Consider the following 24,072-nt stretch of genomic DNA (forward strand, 5'->3'; position numbering starts at 1 on the left):
GTACAGGAGCTGGAGGATGTTATAGGGAGAGGTAGAGGAGGTGGAGGGTGTTATAGGGAGGGGTACAGGAGCTGGAGGATATTATAGGAAGAGATACAGGAGCTGGAGGATATTATAGGGAGAGATACAGGAGCTGGAGGATATTATAGGGAGAGATACAGGAGCTGGAGGGTGTTATAGGGAGAGGTACAGGAGCTGGAGGATGTTCTCGGGAGAGATTTAGGAGCTAAAGGAAATTTGTAAAATTGTAATGTCATCAGAATTAGAGCCAGTGAGAATCAGTGAGTTCAAAAGTGATAGGTGAATGCAATTTGGTGGGAATTAAGCAGCAAAACTTTGAATCAGTATAAATTAATGTCAGAAAAATATGACAGGCTGGTCATGGGGGCATTGGTACAGTTAAGTCTGGAGTAACAAAGGTATGGATGAGCTGAGGCTGGGCTATCGTCAAACAATGCTGCAGATGCCTAAGTTGGCAGGCTTGATCACAAATTCATCAAGTTTGAACACGACAGTGAGGTCACAAACAGTCTTCGTCAGCTGAAGATCGATACCATGCATGGAAGCAATGAATTGGGAACAGCATTTATGGCATCAACCAATAAACACGGACTTTCATTTTCCCAATATTTAGATGGAGGTAGTTACTGCTCTTCTATGTTGTCCCCTTTAGCAGGAAGAACAGGAAAACAGCAGATTACAAAACTGAGGCACAGGGGATCTCAGAACATGAATCATAAAATGTTATTATGTTGGTATAGCAAGTAATTAGGAAGGCAAATTGAATGTTATCTTTTATTGCAAGGGAGAGAGCTCTAGTCAGCCATGATGCATTGGGCTGGCCAAACAGCCTCTGCATCTCAATTACTTTAAGTTGCAAAGGCATGGATGGTGCAGCAGATGAATCAAACAGTGGCAGAGTCAGGCAAGTTTATAAGGGTTAAATAAGTCATCTTAGTATTACGGACCAGATCAAACACCCCTCAAAATATATTAAGATGATAGCCTAGACCCTCACCTTTTCATATTTTGAAGGCAAGTGCCAGGTGCTGTGCTCCAGATGCAGTTCAATTGGTCAAACCACCAGCATACAAGCAAAACACACTGTATTCAACATTATTTCTGTTGTTGTATGAATAACAACTTTATTGGAAAACTTACCATAATAATAGATTATTTAACTACTAAACAGCAACTGTTCCAACATAATAACATCATATAAACACACCCTTGGCAAAGACAAATTCTGTAAAATAGATTGTCTCACATGCAAATCGCCAGATCAGAAGGAAAAACATGAAGAGAAACCGGAGAGAGGGAGTAGCAGGGGCAGATATTCTGTAGCTTCCAAACCCAGCTTCAAGACCTCAGCAGCTGTTGCTGAATAACTAAATCTAAATTTCCTAGTTCTATGGAAGCTTGACCCCAGGCTGCTTCTATTGTTCCAATTTAAACCCCCCCCCCACCCCCCCAAAGGTCTCAGAAACTGTTTACTTTATTGGCTCTGAGCAGACCGATCCTAGCTCCTGTCTCAATCTTTCTTCATTTAAATAAAAGGACAAAATGCACCTCTTAAAGCCATAGCATTGTCATATTAGTGATGGAGTGAAAATATGGAAGCTCATCATGGGATCAAATATGACATGAGGATTACAAATGGTCTGTGTCAGCCTGAGGCAGTTGCCAGGGAGAGGGACAGAGTTGGGAGCAGAGTTTGTGATGAGGACTGCAGATAATTGCTCAATACTTAAAGAAGTTATTGCTCAGTAGCACTGGATGTCAGAGAAGCAGTGTGACAACTGAAGATCAAGAATCAAGAAGGGTGGAGGTGAGGTTGAGGCAGAGGCAGTATGGGTCAGCACACACATCGAGGTTTCTTTTAGATAATGCTGCTGAGAGGCAACAGGTCGATGAGAAATGGGCATGGCCGAAGATAATCCTTGAGCAGAGGTCTGCAGAAGCAGCAAGGGAAGAACGTCCAGATGATGTTCGCTATTATTAGATAGCTAAGAATGGAAACGGGGCAGTGAAATCTCACTCAGCTGGATGATGGTGGAAAAGTAATGAAAGAGGGCGATGTGATTGACCATCTTAAAGGCTCGAGACAAGTTAAGGAGGGATAGCTTTACCTTATCATGGTCATGTAGGATGTAGTTTGTGATTCTGATAAGATCTGTTCATACTCTGTGGCAAGGGTGAAAACTTGAAGAGAGTCAACAAATACATTAATGGAAATACAAGATTTAGGAAGCAGCATCAAATGGGGAATGGACGTGGGCAGTAATTTGCAAGTAGAAATAGGTGAAGAGTAGATTTGTTTGAAGAGGGGTGATGAAAGTAGATTACAAGTGTGGGATGGGTTGGTAGGTACCAGCTGAGAAATTGTTAACACTATCAGATAACATAAAACCCAGAGAGGGAAACCAAACAATGAAAAGGTACGGTTGGAGGAGGAACAAGAATCATGGCCTGGGTCTCATACACAAGATGATTCGCAGGAATTGGAATACAATCTCGAGGGAAACCCGGAGTGCAGGCTGGCAGTGGGGAGTGTTTAAAGGAAATTTGGCCCAATGGAATAAAAGAAGACGTGGAAGTGGAAGGGCAGATGAATGGATGATCTCAATCTTAATGATAAAGGTGTCCATGACATCCTGGCCCCATTGTCAGGGGCATGTGAAAGAGGCAGGGAAGGGTGGTTTAAGGAATTGTCTCATTGGGGAAAGAAGTGCTAATTTTGCTTTCCAAGGTGATTGGAAGCAACCAGTCTCAATATTTGGTGTAGTTTATCCAAGGAAACAAAATATTCTTGAAAAAGGCATTGCCAGGAGAATGAATCAGAGAAAGGCAGTCACATATTTTGTTGAGTTGAAAAGGTGAGTGTGTGAACATATTCTTTTGACTACAAAGGACATGACTAATCAGAGTTAACACGCCTAATTTAAACAAAGCTTGACTGTTAACTGTAAACACTATCACTGGGTTAATTTGCCATGGCAACACATCTACCAATCAGAGTTCAGCCTACAACCAGTCAGATTCTCCTTTCATGCAGTTCAGATGTTGGTATTTTTGCAATTGTCCTGGTGAAGACAAGACAAAAAGCATTAACAAAATGTGTCTTTTTTCAGCAACACTCACATTCTATACCACCAAATGACTATCTGTATATCTGAAACTGCATACTGTTCTCATTGCATCCTACTGCATCAACCATCATACAACATCAGTCTGAAAATCAATATATTGGATTTATTTTAACATAAAGATAGCGATAATATTTTGCAAGTCAGTTCCCTTCTTAATCTCTGTTCAAGGTATGTCATTCTACATAATCTCCTTAAGTAACTGGACTTTAGGGGCAACAGTGTTGACTGCTAAAGTCTCTGAAACTGTAGTCAACAGTGTCCTTTGGTAAGCTTAAAGGAACAAATGCATGATGGAATCAACCAATTATATATTTGGCACACTATCCTGACTTAGAACGGCATCAGTGTTTCTTCACTGGGACTGCGTGAAAATCCTGGAATTCTCTTGCTAACAGCACAGTGGGCCTACTTTTATCAGATGGACTATAGCAGTTAACTCATCATTAATGTCTCAGGGAAATTAGAAACAGACAACACCACTGGCTTTGCTAAAGAAAGTCACATGCTAAGAACAAATAAAATAAATGAGTTGGCCACAAATTCGAGGCAGGTGTGTAAGTGGCAAGGCCGCACCCACTAGGCATCAGTGCTGTGGTCACCCACGCTAATTCAATCCCTCAGGAACCACCCACCCAGCAGCAATATGATTTTTGAAAATACTTCTTTCCCATTGTCAAACTTTCTTGTGGAATAAAGATTTAGACAAAAGGTATTCTCACTAAAACATCTAGTGGTTCTCAACCATTTCAAGTTTTGTGGTAATAAAGACAGTCACTGTGGCACAATCGGCAAGATCCAGGCAGTCCCTTCCAGTGTGAATGTTACCACAATCACAAATTGCACAGGGACAGTAGAATTACTGGCTGGGTAATTCAGACCCGAGGAGTTCAGAATCCACTCTTCCAATCTGACAACTTGAAATCAGTTCAGGAAAACAAACTGCAAGTATAAAACCTGATCTCGAGGAAGGACAAACTGTCATTAAAAAAATCAACCAGTCCATAAAAATCTTCTTGGGAAGAAAGCTACCATCAACATGCTGTTTGATTTGTATGTAACTCCAGGGCCACAGCAATGTGGGTGAATTAATGGTCCCCTGAAAAACCACAGCTAGCTGCTCAAAACAGGGCAACTAATAACGGTCTTGAAATTGCAAACCTTTTTGAAACAATACGTACATAGTCCAACCAGGGAAGGGGCCATACTAGAGCTGATATTCAGAAATACGCCTTTGGAAGCTAATGCTGTTGCATAATTGATCACTGTGACATGTGCAGCTGTGCCCCCCCACCCTGTGCTCATCCATTAGTGAAGGCAGGATCTGGGGAGGCATGGTGGCTCAGTGGTTAGCACTGCTGCTGCACAGCACCAGGGACCCAGGTTCGATTCCAGTCTCGGGCGACTGTCTGTGTGGAGTTTGCACATTCTCCCTGTGTCTGCATGGTTTCCTCTGGTGCTCTGGTTTCCTCCCACAGGCCAGATGAATTGGCCATGCTAAATTGCCCAGAGAGTTAGGTGCATTAGTCAGAGGGAAGTGGGTCTGGGTGGGTCACTCTTCGGAGGGTCGGTGTGGACTGGTTGGGCCAAAGGGCCTGTTTCCATACAGTAGGAAATCTAGCATTAAAAAAAGCCCAGCCAGGTGATTTGAAGTTTTAGTCCAGGAGAATTTCGAGGCATGTGGGAATCTTTTAAAGATCAGTTGAATAGAGTTGAAGACCAGCATATTTCTGGGAAAGTGAACATAGAACAATAAGTACAGGAACAGGTCCCTTGGCCCACGATGTTGTGCCGAACATGACACCAAATTAAACTAACCCCTTCTGCCTTCCCTTGGTCCATATTCTTCCATATTCATGTGTTTATCTAAAAATCCCTTAAATATCCCTATTGTATCTGCCTCCACTACCAGCCCTGGCAGCGCGTTCCAGTCTACTACCACTGTTTGTGTAATAATACTTGCCCCTCACATCTCCTTTGAACTTTTCCCCTCACCTTAAACACATGAAGGATAAGGATGGCAAGATTTGGGAACCCTGGATGAAAAGAGAAATTGAGCTTAGTCAAAAAGAAAAAGGAGGCATACGTAAAGATTTAGGAAACTGAAGACAAACGAAGCCTTCAAAAAATACAAAGATAGCAAGGAAGGACTCAAACAAGGAATTAGGAGGGCTAAAAGGAGTTGTGAAATGTTTTTGGCAAACAGGATTAAGGAAAATCCCTAGGTGTTTTCTACATCTACAAACAGCAAGAGACTAGCTAGGCAAAGGGTAGGTCCATTCAAGGACAAAGAAAGTAATTTTTGCTTGGAGCTGGAGGAACTGGTTGAGGTCCTTAAGAAATACTTTACATCTGTATTCACAAAGATAAAGTACATGGTGGACGGTGAGTCTCAGGAGAAATATTTTGATATTCTGGAGCATGCCAATTTAAACAAAAAGAGGTAATGGATGTTTTAATAAGCATGAAGATGGACAAGTCCTCAAGATCTGATGGGATCTATCCAAGAATGTGGACAGAGGCAGGTGAGGAAATTGTTGGGGCCATGTATGAAATCTTTGTATTATCTTTGTGTTATCTGACTGGAGGTCTGAGCCCAGTGGTGTTCCACAAGGATCAGTGCTGAGACTCCTGTTGTTCACGAATGATCTGGAGGAGAATGTGGGTGGCTTTATTAATAAATTTGCAGAAGATATAAAGATTGGGGGAGCTGTGAACAGTGAAGATTGCCAGAGAATACAGCTGGATATAGATAGGCTGGAAACTTGGACAGAGAAATGATAAATGGAGTTTAATCTGAGCAAATGTGAGGTGATTCAATTTGGAAGATCTAAATGCGGTGGCGATGGGGTGGGGGGGAGGTGAGTATATAGCAAATGGCAGAACGTTTAGTAGCATCAACATACAGAGGCATCTAGGTGTACAGGTCCACAGTTTCCTGAAAGTTAATATGACATGGGACAGAGGGTAAAAAAATTTGCAAGTGATGTTGCAGCTGTATAGATCTTTAGTTAGGCCACATTTGTGTACAGTTCTGGTTGCCACACTACAAGAAGACTGAGAGACTTTGGACAGAGTACAGAAGCGATTTTCCAGGATGTTGCCTAGTTTGGAGGGTATTAGCTATGAAGAAACTTGCTTTGTTTTCACTTGAACACCAAGGGTTGAGGGCAACCTTACAGAAGTTTACAAAATGATGAGAGGCATAGATAGTCAGAATATGTTTCCCACATTAGAAATGTCAATCACTGGGGGACATAGGTTTAAGGTTAAAATGGGTTGAGAGAGGCAAGTTTTTGTTTAAAAACACAGAGAATGGTCAGTGCGTGAAATGCACTCCCAGAGGAGGTGGTGGAGGCAGATCCAATAGCAATGTTTAAGAGGCATCCTGACAGATAAATGAATAGAGAGGGAAAATAGGGATACAGACCAAGGAGGGGCAAAAGGTTTTTAGTTTAGAAAGGTATCACATATCAGTGTAGACTTTGTGGGTTGAAGGACCTGTTCTTGTGGCTGCCAGATATTTCTAGTGATCACCTGACTTTAACATTTTCTATTTTTAAATAAAAGCTCAATTTTCCACCAAAGTCATACGTGCCAGGATCGTGACGTTTATATTCAACTTACAACCGGTTTCCCTCCACAATCAAATTTTCACATTTCTGATGTATTGAATATGGACATCAGTCATCATTTGCCCTAATTTATTTATTTAGTTTGCGACATCAGCAGCACCTTGAGACTCAGTATCAGTCCACTCGCCAGAAGAGTAGCGAAAGCACACAGTATTGGTCCCTGGAAAGTGAAACATATGAAATAAATTACTCCTGTATCGGCACCAATCACTCTCAACACACGAGCAGCACAGGTTTATTTAGAAGTAAAATTCCATCTACAATGTCCCCAAAGACTCCCAGCACTGCAATAACACAAGGTTAGATACAGGGAAAAGCTTCACCCACAGGGTTGACAATAAATCTTCCCAGGTCACGGACAGCACAAGGCTAGATATAAAATATCTTCTTCCCAATTTCTTCCCTTGCCCGAGGCTTAATAATCCTCAGGTTAAAATACCCCAGTCATCTCTCTCATGAGAGTGCAGCCTTATGGTCCTCTCGGACTATGGCATCTTTACATATTTTGCAAATGTAAACTGGCTGCTACATATTATTTCAGATGTTCAAAATAAGGAGTGTATATTCATAATGCTCATTTAATAGTATATTGAAAAAACAAGATTTAAAGCTATTGGGGTGGCACAGTGGCTCAGTGGTTAGCACTGCTGCCTCACAGTGACAAGGTCCCAGGTTCAATTCCTGCCTCAGGCGACTGACTGTGTGGAGTTTGCACATTCTCCCCGTGTCTGCGTGGGTTTCCTCCAGGTGCTCCAGTTTCCTCCCACAGTCCAAAGATGTGCAGGTCAGTTGAATTGGCCATACTAAATTGTCCATAGTTGTTAGGTGCATTAGTCAGGGTAGTGGGTTACTCTTCGGAGGATCAGTGCAGACTTATTGGGCTGAAGAGCCTGTTTCCACACTGTAGGGAATCTAATTTAATGCCTTTGCCGTGTGCCCCACTCCACTCCCCCCGCCCCGCTCCTGCACTAGTAAAGGTGAGATCCAGGACTGCATGGTGGCTCAGTGGTAAGCACTGCTGCCTCACAGCATCAGGGACCCAGGTTCGATTCCAGCCTCGGGCGACTCTCTTTGTGGAGTTTGCATATTCTCCCCGTGTCTGTGTGGGTTTCGTCTGGGTGCTCTGGTTTCCTCCCACAATCCAAAGGTGTGCAGATTAGGTGGATTGGTCATGCTAAATTACCCATATATCCAGGGTAGGCAGGTTAGCTATGGGAAATTCAGGGTTATAGGGACAAGGTAAGGAGGTGGATCTGGGTGGGATGCTCTTCAGATGGTCGGTGTATACTTGAAAGGCCTGCTTTCACACTGTAGGGATTCTGATGGCTTAGTGTGTACATGCAGCATTGTACAATGCCATAATTTGAACTCTACATCCATGCAGAATTCCAGAAATACTGATCAACCAAGGGACTTGTAAAACTGAGGAACTGAAAAAAATAAGCACGATTAAAGAGAGAGTTCTCAAGAAGTAAACTGATTGGAAGGTGATAAATTCCCTGGACTAGATCAGCTTAATTTCATTGTGTTGTAAGAGGTGGATGTATTAGCACAATTCTTTCAAAATCCTATAGGTCCAGGATAGGTTGCTGCAGGTTGAAAGATAGCAAATGTAACCCAATTATTTAGGTATGGAGAATACAGAAGTACAGACCAGTTACTTAGACATCAGTCATAGAGAAAATATCATTCTATTATAAATGATGTGATAACTGGGCACTTAGAAAATGTTAAAATTAGGCAGAATCGAGCTGGATTTATGAAAGGAAACTGCATTTGACAAATTGTGGGAGTATTTTGTAATGTTTCTTGTAGCATTTTGGTGTATTGGATTTTCAGAAGGCTTTTGCTAAGATCCTCCACATCAGGGTAATGAGTAAGGTAGAACACATAGGACTGGGAGAATGTAGCAGTACAGATTGAGAATTGGTAACCAGTAAGAAGGCAGAAACTAGAAGCAAACAGATCAATCTCAGAATGATAGGCTGTTACTAGAGATCAGTGCTAGGTCCACAGCTGTTCACAATCTATAGAATATAAATAAGACCGAGTGTAATACTTCCAAATATACTGATGGCACAAAACTAGGTGGAAATATAAAATCAAGGAAGATGTCAGCAGACTTGGACAGGCTAAGTGAAAAGGCCAGAATGGAGTAAACAGAATATAATGTGAATAAGTGTGAAAACTTTACTAGAAAACAAGCAGCAAAATGTTTTTGAAATTGTTATGGTCCACATCATTTCAATTTTGAGTCTTTAAAAACTGTGGACTGCATTGAGAAAGAGCGGTTTTTCAAAAACAGGTATTTACCAGGGTGGCTGCACAGTTTCACAGCAAGGAATTTGATTCCTTTTGTGAACTCGGTTTTGTGGCTTTGAGATCCTGTAATCTGCAGACAACCAGGACTCAAGGAGTTACTTACAAGTGAAGCTGATTGGTTCTTAGCTAGCACAGCAGGTTGGGAATGGAAACAAGTCATCGAGACCCAGACACACAGACAGAAATGTACAGCCGAGCTTGCTGTTGTTCTCCCCAGCAGGAACTCTCACTTCTCTGCAGTAAGCAAACTCAGGTCAAACTTGAAGAAAATCAGTTGCCTTTGCTGTGAGCTGTGACTTTTGAATTGATGATTCAGACATTTTTCAAGTGAATCAGCCATTCTGCATTTCTTATAAACCAGTGGAGGCATCCAGAACAAAACAACAATAAGGGGGTTGGTCAGCCAAAGGGGGATTATTTCAACATCGGAACCAGTAAGTAAACACTGAACTCCAGTTTTTCTACCTTTCCCAGTTATTGATGTTTCCCAATTTGTTTGTTTGTGTATACATGTATGTGCTTGGGTAAAGAAAGTTTCTAAGGAGATGAGCGTTTTAGTCAGTAGTTACTTGCCAATGGTTTATGTCTGCTTACCTGTAACTATTGCCTAGTTACTTGGCATTAATAATAATTTGTGTTCGGTACAGAACCTGGTCGGTGCTTTCTATCAATCTGGGTCTGAAAGTCATGTAAATTGGGGAGCTGTGTGTCCCTTTAAAAAAAGCTTTAAACATTTGCCATGACTTTATCCATGTACAGGTACATCTGCAGATCAAGGACAGCCAAGGGCAAAATCCACACTCTCAGAACAAGATCTGAAAAAGTTTTCAAACTAACAACAATATATAGATGCTTAGATGTTGTAGTTGTAATTTTTACCTTCCCTATCTAATATTGCTTCTACCCAATGTTTTCTGCTTTTATTAGCATATGACAGCTATCTTTGGGGAAAAAAGGGAATGTCATGTTATGATCTTTGGAGTGATGTCCTTTAACAGATCCATATGCTAATGAACTAAGTACTTAGCATTTGATGTATGCTCACAGGATGTCTGCACTGTAATAGTCCAGGCATAGACTGTGTTTGGAGGTTACTCCATGCTGTATATATTAGTTCAGCTGTAATAAACCCACCAGACATCTTCAAAAAACAGAATCCATGCATATCTCTTTTTGTGTTACCTTTACATAACTCAAGAATATCAATGCATATGGCTCTGTACCCCATCGAGAGTCAGTACATATGAAACTGCAGGAATTATAACCTAACAAAGAGCAACACTTCCAGGAAAGGAGAAAGATCAATGTACTTGTAACAGCTGGTGACCTATCTGTAAACATGCAGCACGTGTCTATACAACTTCAGATTTTGCTTAAATTCAAATCAATGTCTGAGCACCAGCAATGCCCTAATAGAGTTACTTACCCAGCCACCCATTTGGGAGATCCAAGGAACAACAATCTCCAGAATAAATACTTTAACCCATTTCTTAAAAACAGCAAAGGCTTCTGACTTCAAAATCTTAAAAAACAGTAAGAGAGAAATTAATCACTCTTGCCTACTACTGCACTTTGCTAAAAATGTCTCAAGTCAGATCACAGCCTGAAACCGAGTTATTAATGACATTGTGCTCTTTTCCCAACCCTGGAATTATTTTCCAGAGCCTCTCTTGCTGAGGAGAACTGTTTCCGCATACCATCAAAACCAGAGCTTCCTCTGTAAGGTTCGTCCTCTACTCAGTTACCTCTAGATTGTCTGAACATCTTTGCTTAATCATTATTCTTCCTTCCTCCAGAAAGGATATAAGGACCAGGGGCAGGAGTAGGCAATTCAGCCTCTCAAGCCTACTCTGCCAAGTAATATGATCATGGCTGACCTGCCCATTCCCCATAACCATTTAAAATCTATATACCTCCTCCAAATCTTTCAGTATCCCAGCATCAATTAGCATGATACATGCTATTCTTTCGTGACATCATCTAGAGGTGTATCACCATTTTCCAAATACATACTGATGACATATCTTCACTGGTCAGTTGTCAGGATGCATGATTGACCTCCAACCTTTGATGACCTACAATTCTTTCACTTTTGTTGGCCGCCATCATGAACTCCATATCCCCTGCCAATAAAAACACTCACCTACCTGGACACCATGTCGGGCTAAATCAGACTCTTGATGCTTTTGTGTTCTATTTGATTTGAAATGTAGTATCTGACTGTTTACCCTCCCCATCACCAAGACTGTTGGTATTCTCAGCCACACATCTTCCAACCTCTATTAATTTCTGCTCATCAAAAACTCTCTTGTCCCTCTTTGGCTTGCTAACCCAATGCACTTCTCCTTGTTTATACATATTGGTTCCAGATATCATAATACATCCTTGGGGGACATTTAAAACTGCTTAACTACAGAGTAAAGTTTTCTCTATAATGTCTCATCACATTTTCTCATTGCAATGCTCAGGTTTAGAACCAGTCCATTACCCAGCTCGAGTTCCCATTCATTCCTGACGTATAGTACATAATTGCTACCCTGTTACAGTACCAATTTATTATCACCACAATTCAGAATTGGTCCATTCCCCAGGCTACAGAGCCCACCTATTAGGCAATTAGTAGTGAACACCCAATAGATAGAATACAGTGTGTCATAGTGTTGATTGCTTTCTGCATTATTGACTGAATGATAAGTACTCACTGCAGGCAGAAATAATTTTGCCAGCTGGAAGAAAAGAAAGACAGGAGCAGCTTTCCTAGCTCCTGTAGCAGCTTTTTGATTGAAGATGGTGTTTGATAAGGACTGTAGAATGGAAAGTGGGTTGCAGCTCTTCAGGAGGGGCCCAAACACACTGGAACACAAACAGAAACAACGAGACTTGTGGCCTCTATATGACCTACACCAACCTTCCACTCTTGGAGATCGTCGGTGAAGTTTTCTTGTTCTATTCGGTAACGTAGTAGATTTAGAGAGAAAGATTAAAATTCTGGACCAACAGCTGGTTTCATATTTGCAAAGTTTGAACCACAGAGTTGGAACTGAAACAGTGATTGAATTTCTGTGTGGGTTCTCCTGATTTCCTGCAGCCCACAAAAAAACCTTGGGGGAAGTCCACTGAAAGTAAGAAAAAGGACCAACTGACTAAAATGTTTGTAAAGGATGTGTGAGGAGCACCTAAAAGTTCACAGCTTTCTGGCCTCACAGCATGACTTCCAGGTGCTGTAGTTAGACTTGATTATAGTGAATGGGATTGAAGGCCAAGAGCAGCATGTGACAAACACCAGGCAGTATCTGCTTCGGTATTGCTGGGGTTGGAGGGATTGAGCTATAGGGAGAGGCTGAATAGGCTGGGGCTATTTTCCCTGGAGCGTTGGGGGCTGAGGAGTAACCTTATAAAGTCATGATGGGCAATGATAGGGTGAAGACCTGCCAGGATTGGGGGGGTCCAGAACTACATTTAAAAGGCATCTGGATGGGTATATGAATATGAAGGGTTGAAGATGGATATGGGCCAAATGCTGGCAAATGGGACTAGATTAGCTGAGGATATCTGGTCAGCGTAGATAAGTTGGACCGAAGGGTCTGTTTCCATGCTGGCTATCTTCATTACAATCACATCACACAGTTTGTTTTATTTTAAATCAACTCTGTGTTTAGTTCCTGTACCATTCTAACTTGCTGCAATTTTGCATGTTTCATTCTTTAATGCTCGAGAAAACCATCTCAAGCTGAAACAGATCTGAGGTTTAGTTCAGTCTGTGCGCAAGACCCATTTTCATATTGGAGTGCTTAAATATGTGCAAAACCCACTGTCCAATAACTTGCCCAGTTATGAAACAGTGTCTTAGTCACAGTTTGCTAAAGGAATCAGCTTGAAAACGGAGAAAAAAAAAGTGAATTTATAAAAACCTTAAACTAAGAAATTCTCATAAAAATCTCCATTTATTGTCAATTAAAATTTATTGATATAGCTTTGTAATAAAGAACTGTGATCTCAGAGTTTAGGCAAGAGTTGCAAGATTTAAACACATATCAGTTATTAATTGCTTATTAATGAATTATTTTCATTATTTAAAAATAAAATTTTGGTTGACATTTTAAATTAAACGAAGTCTGGCATACAGCTCTTCTGTTCTCATTGATCAGGGTGTGAAATCATTGATACAGACCAAAGCTGAAAGAAATGAATGTATACAGTGTGAGATTAGTTTCATTGTATCTCCAAAAGACTGTCCAATATCTTGATAGCAGACATTGTGAAGGTTTGAGATGCAGAAACTTTGCACTGGAAGCAATTTGAGCCAAATTATTCCCAGATAGAGAAGTTTGAAGAGTCAGAAACCTTTCATGCGGGAGTCATGAATTTATGGAGCAGAGGGAAAAAAAACACCCTTGTGTGATGGATTGAGGATCAAAATATAAGGGATTAATGGAGAAAAATTAGGTTCAAAGTTACTTTTCAGTAAAATGCACAACAGGCTTTTTAAAAAAGGGACAAAGCAAGCTCTCAAACACAAGATGGTTAACTCACTGCAAGACAATATGAAATTTCGGATAAGAATTACACATGCCTGGAAAAAAAATGATGCTGGGAATTTGCGTGCCACACTTGCACATAAGCTACTTTCTCTGATAAATGAAAGCACAATCAGATAAAAGGAATGTTAGGCTCTGAGTTTATCTTCCCTGCCTGAGCAAATTGACCAGACATTTGCCTAAGTCTAGTTTGAAGAATAAATTCAAACAGCAAGAATATCAAATACTTTCTTCACTATCCTATCTACCTGCAACTCCATTTTCAAGGAGCTATGAACCTGCACTTCAAGGTCTCTTTGTTCAACAACACTCCCCAGGACCTTACGATTAAGTGTATAAGTCCTGCCCTGATTTGCCTTTCCAAAGTGTAGCACGTCACATTTATCTAAATTAAATTCTATCTGCCACTCCTTGGCCCATTAGCCCATCTGATCAAGGTCCCATTGCATCTGAGATAACCCTGATCACTACATCTCCAATTTTGATGCCACCTGCACATTTACTAACCATACCTTGAATCAAATCTTAAATTCTGGATTGTCTTCTCGAAAAAAAGCAGCTATCTTTTTAGTTTGGGATTTAACCAGCCTAGCAATTTTATGGTCTTTGTTTTACCCCCCAAAGTGCGTACTTTCATTATTATAATTAGATTTGTGCATGTGTCTCAAAATTACATCATCTAATTTCATTTAATGAATCAAACACTCAATAAACCCAACTCTCATTCTCTTCTTGATGGTGAACATTTACCGAGGAACTTCACTCAAACCTGTATAAACATTTGGAAAAATTACAATTTGACAAAAAAGGTTCAATTTTAGTTTCTCAGGCCTAAACCCTTTACTAGTTTTATTCCTTTGGATGGACAGGACAAGTTGGTTTCAGCGGATTGATGTATCCTTGAGTCTGGCTCCCTCTAGGTGATATTCTGGGAATTAATCGAAGAGTAAAACTCAAGTTAATACAGCATGGAAACTGACCATTCCCTTCAACTTGTCCATGCTGACCAAACATACCAAGATCATAACTGCCATGATCTGAGGGTTTTTAAAATGCCCCTATTTGGCTGTCAATGACTGTTTAAAACAAAGATTTTGCTGGACTGCTCTGAATGTTGGGCTAACTGGTGTAGCATCTGTTGGAGCAGTTTCAAATTTCTTGACTTTTCCCCAATGCCAGTCAAGAAGCTTCCTAATTGAATTACACTGTGTCAGAACCCAAAATCTGGTCAGAACTTCCAACCTTTAAAAAGTATTAGTATCTTGTAACCTTACTTTTTGAATTCTGGATCCTGTGATATAGTGTTTTCCATCTTTTTCAAATATTGTAGCGCTTGTTCCAAATCCAGCCCACTGTCTTCCTCCACCTCTTTGGTGCCGAGAACCCTCTTGGCTCCCTCAGCTCCATCTGCTGCTCTGGAAACTGCATGCTCCTTTCCAGTGACATAGCTGAAAATGAGAAAGTAACAGGATTGACAAGGGTCTTAACCAGCAGCAAGGCCCAATTGTTAACTTCAAATGATGTATAGTTCACAGGTTACCAAGTGCTATTCTACTGATTCAAGTATCTAACTGCTGCTTGGTGCATTGTAAATTCAGCTTGGCCTGCTTGCTCTAAGGGTCGATATCAAATGCATTCAATTTCCTCAATCCATTTCTTACTAGGTCTGGCCTTTAGCATTAACCCCTTCAGTTCAGTTAGATTAGTGTTCTCATTTACAGCCTGGCTTGCCTGAGGAATGAAAGCCTGTGATGATGTTGTAAGTATCAGCATTATTACCGAGTGGGAAACCTCCCAACAATTCAGCTTCTTGGCCCTGTAAAGACTGAAAAATTCCCAGAATCTATTACAAATACTGACACACTCTCAGTGCCCCTTTATAGACTAACACCTCTGCAGGATCCCTTGTAAACACTGACAAACACCTGGAGACCATCTCTTTTTTGTTCACTTGTGGGACATAGGCATTGCTGGCTTGTAATCATTATCCATCCGTAGCTTCCCTTGAACTGAGTGGCTTGCTAGGTTATTTCAGAGGCAGTTGAGAGTCAACCACATTGCTGTGGGTCTGGAGTCACGTGTAGGCCAGACCAGGTGAATGTGGCAGATTTCCTTCCCTGAAGAACATGAGAGAACCCAGATGGGGGTTTCTGACAATCAGCAATGGTTTCATGGACATCAGTAGACTCTTAACTCCAGATTTACATACTGAATTCAATCCTGCCATGGTGGGATTTGAACCTGGGCCCCCAAAACATTAGTGGAGTTTCTGGATTAACAGTGCAGCGATAATAGTGTCAGAGACAGCAAAATCAATTGACAAAAGAATCTGTAGCCTACAGATAAAAGACAGCTGAGCCATTTGGAGGCAAGTTAACTGAACATACCTCCAAAACAGTTCCACGGTGTAATTGGCACCTTCTCGTTCTGCGGCCTTGCTGTAGCTGGGAATCTCTTGCTCCAGGACCCTGCTGAAGCTAGGGCCATTGCAGAATGCTGCATGTTCTATTATCTCATTAGTGGGGAAAGACTGACCACAAAGTGGACACTCTTGTGTCTTTACTGCTGTTGTCTCTTGAGAATATTCTGTATTAAACAGACAAAAATAAGAAGATGGCCTGCATTATCAGAGGTGTACCTGCTCACTCTCATTGCTACTGCCACTCACCCACATCCCCGCACAGGAGTGTGAAGCAGATTGGGAGTAGGGTGAAGCCGACCAGGAACAAGGTGAACCACTTCACTGAAGTGTTTGGAAAATGAAGCTGTGAGATCACAGGAAGATAGTGAGTTGATTGATTAGTGAATATCGCCACTTGTTTTCTTTCTTTCCTTTATTCAAAGTTAGGGTACTAGTCTAAACAAATGGAAAAATACTTATCTGGGATAAAAATTAAATAAACATATTTGGTTTACTTCACTAAGTGACATCACTAACTAGTGATTTTTTTAAAGGAATGCCTTATTGAAATTCCAGGATATATCTGTTATGCCAGATAATTAGATGCGCAGGAAGCATCATTAGCGGAAGCTGATGTTACTGCACTGCAACCACAATGTGGAGAGCTTTATGGAGAACATGTTTATTGATGTGGTCATCCTGCAGTGTAACTATATACACAGAGGGTGAACAGGTGACCACCAGGCAGCCTAGGAGGACAACAGCAGATGCCTTCAACCAGTATTCTATCTGAACACTAATCAGAGCAACAGCTTATTTGGGGAATGCTGCCAGACTCAAGCGCATGGCGCTACAGGTGGTTCTGTTTACAGAAAGCTGCAGAAAGAGATGAACAATAGTGATAGATGATTTGATAATTAGGGGAATAGGTAGACATTCTGCAGCCTCTGTCATGAATTCATAATGATAAGGTTCATCCCTGGAACCAAAGTCACTAAGTACCTACAGAGCACATAGACAGGGAGGGTGACCAGCTTGGCACAAACAGAAATGAGAGCCTCCGTCAGATTTTGGGCAGCTACAGAAAATTAGCAAGCAGGACCTCAAAAGTAGTTAATTGTGCATTAATCCCTGTGCCACCTGAAAATGACCATAACATTGGAGGATAAACCAGATTATGCAATGCTGGAAAGATGATGTTGGTGAGGTGGGGTGGTAGTGGTGGTCTTTGGCAGGGGCAGGTGCTTCTGATTCAAACTGGCTCGAAAAGAAATTAGATCTCACACATTGGATAAGCTGCAGTAAAATACAGCCAGGGCCAATACCAGAATACTGGGAGATTGTGAGCACCAAAACAGTACATTATCAGGGGAGGTTCGAACAAGGGAGGAAGTTATAAAGTAAGTCAAGGTTACCGTTCATAAACGCGAATGCAATGTGGTTAATAAAATTGGTGAGTTATGGGCACAGGTTGCCAAGTGAAATATGAAGCTGTGGCCATAACAGAGATTTGACTCAAAAAAGAGAAGTACAAGGTGTTCAGAAGAAAAGGAGAAGAGGCAACAGCATTGATTAAGGAGAGCAGGGCTGGTGAAAGCGGATGTTCCCGGAGAGGCCAAGGATAGAATCTAATTGCTTCAGCTAAGAAACTAAAACAGATGCAATGACATTGCTTGGCATAGTCTACAGGCCACTGACTAGTGGCGATAGGTTGTTGGAGAACAAATTTGCAAGGCAAGTTATCCAAGGTTATATCTATAAATGGAGCTCTGGATGGCAACAAGAAGCTAATTGGTTTGTGGTCTAGTGTCCAGTTATCAATGACATAGGCCTTCTATTTGCCAACAACCATGTGATCAGTTCTCAGGTCACTGAACAACTTGGGGCTGGGAACAAGATACAGAAAATCCTTCAGCTCTCTCTCCTTTCTCTGCAATAATCTACTGAAAACCCAGATTTTCTTTCAGCTGTTGCTGTAAACTATGAATTTTAATTGAGAAGCCAGAGATCTTTCTAAATACGTGGACCAGCTAGCTTTGTGCCTCTTGCAAACCAGTGGAAGCATCTGGAGAAGGATGACTGAAAAGCAGCATATCCTCCCCAGTTGGGGACAAAGACTCAGGAGGCAGGCAGGACTCAGACACATTGCAGACTCTGTTCTTATTCAAACAAAAACTGGTTAATGCAGGGAGAGAGCCAAAGATCTTCCCCAAATCTGGCCTCGATGTGAGAACATACTCGTTCTCAAAGCTTCAGCTCAGATCGAAAGAGATACAAATGATGCTCTGGCTTTTACAATGAATACAGCATGTTTATACATTTTGTGCTACAATATTCATAAACAACATGGTCACTGTATCCTTCCCCTTATTCTATACATTCAATCCAGTGAAACACCTAATCAATGATGGGCATTCCTATGGACAGTTCCAAGTTCCCATGGTTTCAAGATATTTAACAGACATTATAATCTCCAGGTCTTGTGATCTTTTTATGCTTCCTGTTAATTTGCATTCCAAAGTTCTTCGGACCTGTCCCAGATTTGCTTATCTCTAAGGACTGCTTGAATTCTGTTGCCCCTTGTAATCCTTTGCTATCTCTATCAAATTCTGTTACTCCTCATATTTTCCACTGTCCCAATTATATACATTTATAAAAAATACAAAAGAAAGTTAGTTCTAACTAACTGGTTTTAAGGTTCATAGTATTAATTCCTATTATAAAGTTAGTGATATGCAAATTTTTACAGCTACTTTCACATCTATATTTGAACAATTTCCCCGAATGTTTCTACTATATTTTGGTTACATGTGTATCTATAATTATGTTGAAATCTCTGTGATTATCTGAAGAATCTTTAACTAGAACCTATTTCTTAATATTGTGAATAACTTCAAAAAAAAACAACTGATTACTACAAAATAATTTTAGGTGTTGTTTTCACAGCCACAAGCGGAGTTAGGCTGATTATTCAAAGTTTGTGAGAAGATTTGTAGCTCGGGTGCTCGTTGTTGTGGTTGTGTTTGCCGAGCTGGGAATTTGTGTTGCAGACGTTTCGTCCCCTGTCTAGGTGACATCCTCAGTGCTTGGGAGCCTCCTGTGAAACGCTTCTGTGATATTTCCTCCAGCATTTATAGTGGCCTGTCTCTGCCGCTTCCGGTTGTCAGTTCGAGCTGTCCGCTGTAGTGGTTGGTATATTGGGTCCAGGTCGATGTGTTTGTTGATAGAATCTGTGGATGAGTGCCATGCCTCTAGGAATTCCCTGGCTGTTCTCTGTTTGGCTTGTCCTATAATAGTAGTGTTGTCCCAGTCGAACTCATGTTGCTTGTCATCTGTGTGTGTGGCTACTAAGGATAGCTGGTCGTGTTGTTTCGTGGCTAGTTGGTGTTCATGGATGCGGATCGTTAGCTGTCTTCCTGTTTGTCCTATGTAGTGTTTTGTGCAGTCCTTGCATGGGATTTTGTACACTACACTGGTTTTGTTCATGCTGGGTATCGGCTCCTTCATTCTGGTGAGTTGTCTGAGAGTGGCTGTTGGTTTGTGTGCTTTTATGAGTCCTAGTGGTCGCAGTAGTCTGGCTGTCAGTTTGGAAATGCTCTTGGTGTATGGTAGTGTGGCTAGTCCTTTGGGTTGTGGCATGTCCTCGTTCCGTTATCTTTCCCTTAGGCATCTGTTGATGAAATTGCGGGAGTATCCGTTTTTGGCGAATACATTGTATAGGTGTTCTTCTTCCTCTTTTTGCAGTTCTGGTGTACTGCAGTATGTTGTGGCCCTTTTGAATAGTGTCTTGATGCAACTTCTTTTGTGTGTGTGTTGGGGTGGTTGCTTTCATAGTTCAGGACTTGGTCTGTGTGTGTGGCTTTCCTGTAAACCTTTGTGGTGAATTCTCCGTTCGGTGTTCTCTGTACCATCACGTCTAGGAATGGGAGTTGGTTGTCCTTGTCTTCCTCTCTCGTGAATCGGATTCCTGTGAGTGTGGCGTTGATGATCCGGTGTGTGTTCTCTATTTCTGTGTTTGTAATGATTACAAAGGTGTCATCCACATATCTGACCCAGAGTTTGGGTTGAATTTGCAGTAAGACTGTTTGTTCTAATCTTTGCATTACCGCTTCTGCTATGAGTCCAGAGATGGGTGAGCCCATGGGTGGGCCGTTGATTGCCAAATCAGATAGGATAAACAACACACTGAGGAAGCTACAAAAAAACAGACAGAAAACCAGGTTTGACCTGCAAAGAATGAAACCTGAAAGCAACACCATTCCCAGATTCTATGGACTACCTAAAGTGCAGAAACCAGACATTCCACTCAGACCCATAGTATCACTACCAGGGACACCATCACACAAACTGGCTAAAGAACTACAGCAGAAACTGAAACACCTGATCAGCGGATCCAGACAATCTATACAATCGATACAGGAATTCTTGGACATCATCAGAAATATACACATAGACAAGGAAGAAACCATGGTCTCATTCAATGTAACGGCACTGTTCACCTCTATCGACAAAACCCGAGCCAGAGAAACAATAGCCAACCTGCTGGACATACAGAACAGACAACAGGACATTGAACCTATCAACAAAGATGGCATACTCAAATTACTGGACCTGTGCCTCACAACACACTTCACATTCAACAACCAGATATACGAACAAATCAATGGCACACCCATGGGCTCACCCATCTCTGGACTCATAGCAGAAGCGGTAATGCAAAGATTAGAACAGTCTTACCGCAAATTCAACCCAAACTCTGGGTCAGATATGTGGATGACACCTTTGTAATCATTAAAAACACAGAAATAGAGAACACACACCGGATCATCAACGCCACACTCACAGGAATCCGATTCACGAGAGAGGAAGAAAAGGACAACCAACTCCCATCCCTAGACGTGATGGTACAGAGAACACCGAACGGAGAATTCACCACAAAGGTTTACAGGAAAGCCACACACACAGACCAAGCCCTGAACTACGAAAGCAACTATCCCAACACACACAAAAGAAGTTGCATCAAGACACTGTTCAAAAGGGCCACAACACACTGCAGTACACCAGAACTGCAAAAAGAGGAAGAAGAACACCTATACAATGTATTCGCCAAAAACGGATACTCCCGCAATTTCATCAACAGATGCCTAAGGGAAAGACAACAGAACGAGGACATGCCACGACCCAAAGGACTAGCCACACTACCATACATCAAGAGCATTTCCGAACTGACAGCCAGACTACTGCGACCACTAGGACTCATAACAGCACACAAACCAACAGCCACGCTCAGACACCAACACACCAGGACAAAGGACCCAATACCCAGCATGAGCAAAACAAATGTAGTGTACAAAATCCCATGCAAGGACTGCACAAAACACTACATAGGACAAACAGGAAGACAGCTAACGATCCACATTAACTAGCCACGAAACGACACGACCAGCTAACTTAGTAGCCACACACACAGATGACAAGCAACATGAGTTCGACTGGGACAACACTACTATTATAGGACAAGCCAAACAGAGAACAGCCAGGGAATTCCTAAAGGCAGGGCACTCATCCACAGATTCAATCAATAAGCACATCGACCTGGACCCAATATACCGACCACTACAGCGGACAGCTGGAACTGACAACCAGAAGCTGCAGATTCAAACCACTATAAATGCAGGAGGAAATATCACAGAAACGCTTCACAGGAGGCTCCCAAGCACTGAGGATGTCACCTAGACAGGGGACGAAACGTCTGCAACACAAATTCCCAGTTAGGCTGATTATCTCATGAACTGAGATTTACACCCCTTGTTCTAATTGGTGTTGTTCACCTAATGGGACAGCATCCTTTCATGAATGAGGCTGGAATCAATCACTTGTTGTAATCTAATGAACTTGCGTCTATCCTTAGACATCCTCTTATCAAATTGTCTCCAATGGCTGTTTGTGTAGGACATCCTGTTCATCTTGGAATAGCCCTGCTCAAAAGGTACCATTATGTTTCATTTAATGCTGGAGTAGGCTGTTTAACTCTGTTTAACCCTTATGGGCCATTTTGTGTCTTTCAAATACGAGCAGCTGTTACAAACAGGAATACTGAACTTTCAGTTTTTCTCTCCATCTAAAATCCATGTTTTTTCCTCTGTCTGGGTATAAGGGGATTACAGTTAGTAGTGTTATATGCCAATAGTTTATACCTGTTCAAATAGCACAGGTTATTGTATTATAATGCGCATATTGTCAACATGAATTTGCTGTAATGCAATTAATGAACTGGGGACATTGTTTCTAAAGCGTGAACTTTTAAAACATGTTGGCTGTAACGCGATTACAGCACCAACACCTTAAGCGCTGTTTCTAAAGTGCAATTTTTCTAAAACACAGTGTTGCACAAGAACACAACCATCATATTATAAAATAACTCCCTGTATAGCTTGTTCAGTACAAAAACCTCTGTGATTTCTAGCAACCTGGCTCTGAAAATCAGGTAAATTCAAGGGAATCTCTGACCTCTTCTGAAAATTTGAACTTTCATGATGACTGGGAAAGGTAGAGCAAACAAATCTAGAGGTCCCTGGAGGAACAAAAGATATGCCAAACAAGATGAAGTAGAAAAACTGGGCATTTAATATATATCAGGTGGATAATACGCTTCCTGATATATATTCATGTTCTAAATCTTAATGTATAGGGCACAATTTAAACATTTATCAGATGACTTAAAGCTTGGATGGTGAAGTGGGTGACAAGTGACAGATGAAATTTCATATTTTATACATTCATTTAAAGGTTTGGGTTTCAATGGTCAGGTCAGCATTTATCGTCTTTCGATCATTGTGCTGGACAAGGTGGGAATGAGGTAAAAACAATGACTGCAGATGCTGGAAACCAGATTCTGGATTAGTGGTGCTGGAAGAGCACAGCAGTTCAGGAAGCTACTTGGATGCTGCCTGAACTGCTGTGCTCTTCCAGCACCACTAATCCAGAAGGTGGGAATGAGCAACATTCTTGAACTGCTGCAGTGATATAAGGAAACCCACATCACTGACAAGGGAGGGTATTCCAGGACTTTGAACCAGAGACACTGAATGAATGGTGATACACTTTCAAGTCAGTACAGTATGTGGTTTGGACAGCAAGTTGCAGATCTGGTGTTCCTATGCACCTAATGCTTTTGTCTTTCTAACAGGTAGAGGTTAGGTTTGGAAGGTGCTGTTGAAGGCAGAGGTAGATAGATTTTTGACTAACAAGGGAATCAAGGTTTATGTGGAAAGAAAGCAGAAGTTAAGACCACAAACAGATAAGCCATGATCTTGTTAAATCGCAGTGCTAGCACAATGAGGCTGACGGCTTACTCCCGCTCATTATTATGCACTGTGCTGTAATCATTCCATAATTCAAATGTATGGTACCAGGGAGCAAACTGACAGAGAGTAGTGAGTCACAATAACATCAGTAACACTGCAGGTAGCTCCTGAACATACCTGTGCTGCAGTGTGGAACTGCAGTGATATTGGGAGAAACAACTGAACCCACTCCATCCAAGTGTTGGTGAGAGCAACTGGTGCAAGTTGCAAGCTGATAATTCTCACCCTGAATCAGCAGGAAAAAAATTAAACAGGTACAAATACTCCACAGAGAAAACCTGCCCACTCCTTATCTTTCAGAAACCTATACAAGAACAGATTTGTGGCAACCCTGTCAAATTTATTGTTTCGTATTCATTGTGAAAATTAGTAAAACCAAGAATGTGAATTCGTTAAGAGAAGTGTTTCAATTATGATACCTCCCATGACTGAATTGCTGCCAACATTGACAGACAGTGCTCCTTCATGTGTCTGACCACTACCTATCAATCTCTAGCCCAGTTTGAGTTAGTGTACTTGGCGGGGATGGGCTCTGATTGAGTTCCAGTATTTTGCATTGCAATCAGTGGCTTCTGTCAAACAATAGTGCCCTCATGTGTAACCAATGGGTAATGCAACTATTTGCAACTGCAAATTCATAAAATGCAGGATGGCATTCAACCC

General features: G+C 41.4%; 1 protein-coding gene across 5 annotated transcripts in view; it reads right to left on the reverse strand.

Annotated features, from left to right (window-relative positions):
* Nucleotides 1–1,116: 1,116 nt before the first annotated feature.
* LOC140489431 (uncharacterized) overlaps nt 1,117–24,072 on the reverse strand; it is a 54,955-nt gene continuing 31,999 nt past the window's right edge. For 3 of the 5 annotated variants that reach the window (XM_072588981.1, XM_072588980.1, XM_072588982.1), the window contains exons 4-9: nt 23,527–23,635; nt 16,029–16,227; nt 14,916–15,089; nt 11,806–11,956; nt 10,530–10,625; nt 1,117–6,941 (exon numbers count right to left, since the gene is read on the reverse strand). In XM_072588981.1, the coding sequence (XP_072445082.1) occupies nt 6,855–6,941; nt 10,530–10,625; nt 11,806–11,956; nt 14,916–15,089; nt 16,029–16,227; nt 23,527–23,635 (816 nt within the window). In that variant the 3' untranslated portion in view covers nt 1,117–6,854. The remainder of the gene's footprint in view (nt 6,942–10,529; nt 10,626–11,805; nt 11,957–14,915; nt 15,090–16,028; nt 16,228–23,526; nt 23,636–24,072) is intronic. The other 2 variants (XM_072588983.1, XM_072588984.1) reach the window with 2 other exon arrangements.

This window comes from Chiloscyllium punctatum, chromosome 18 (genome assembly GCF_047496795.1).
Source record: "Chiloscyllium punctatum isolate Juve2018m chromosome 18, sChiPun1.3, whole genome shotgun sequence".
In the NCBI taxonomy this organism is placed as follows: domain Eukaryota; kingdom Metazoa; phylum Chordata; class Chondrichthyes; order Orectolobiformes; family Hemiscylliidae; genus Chiloscyllium; species Chiloscyllium punctatum.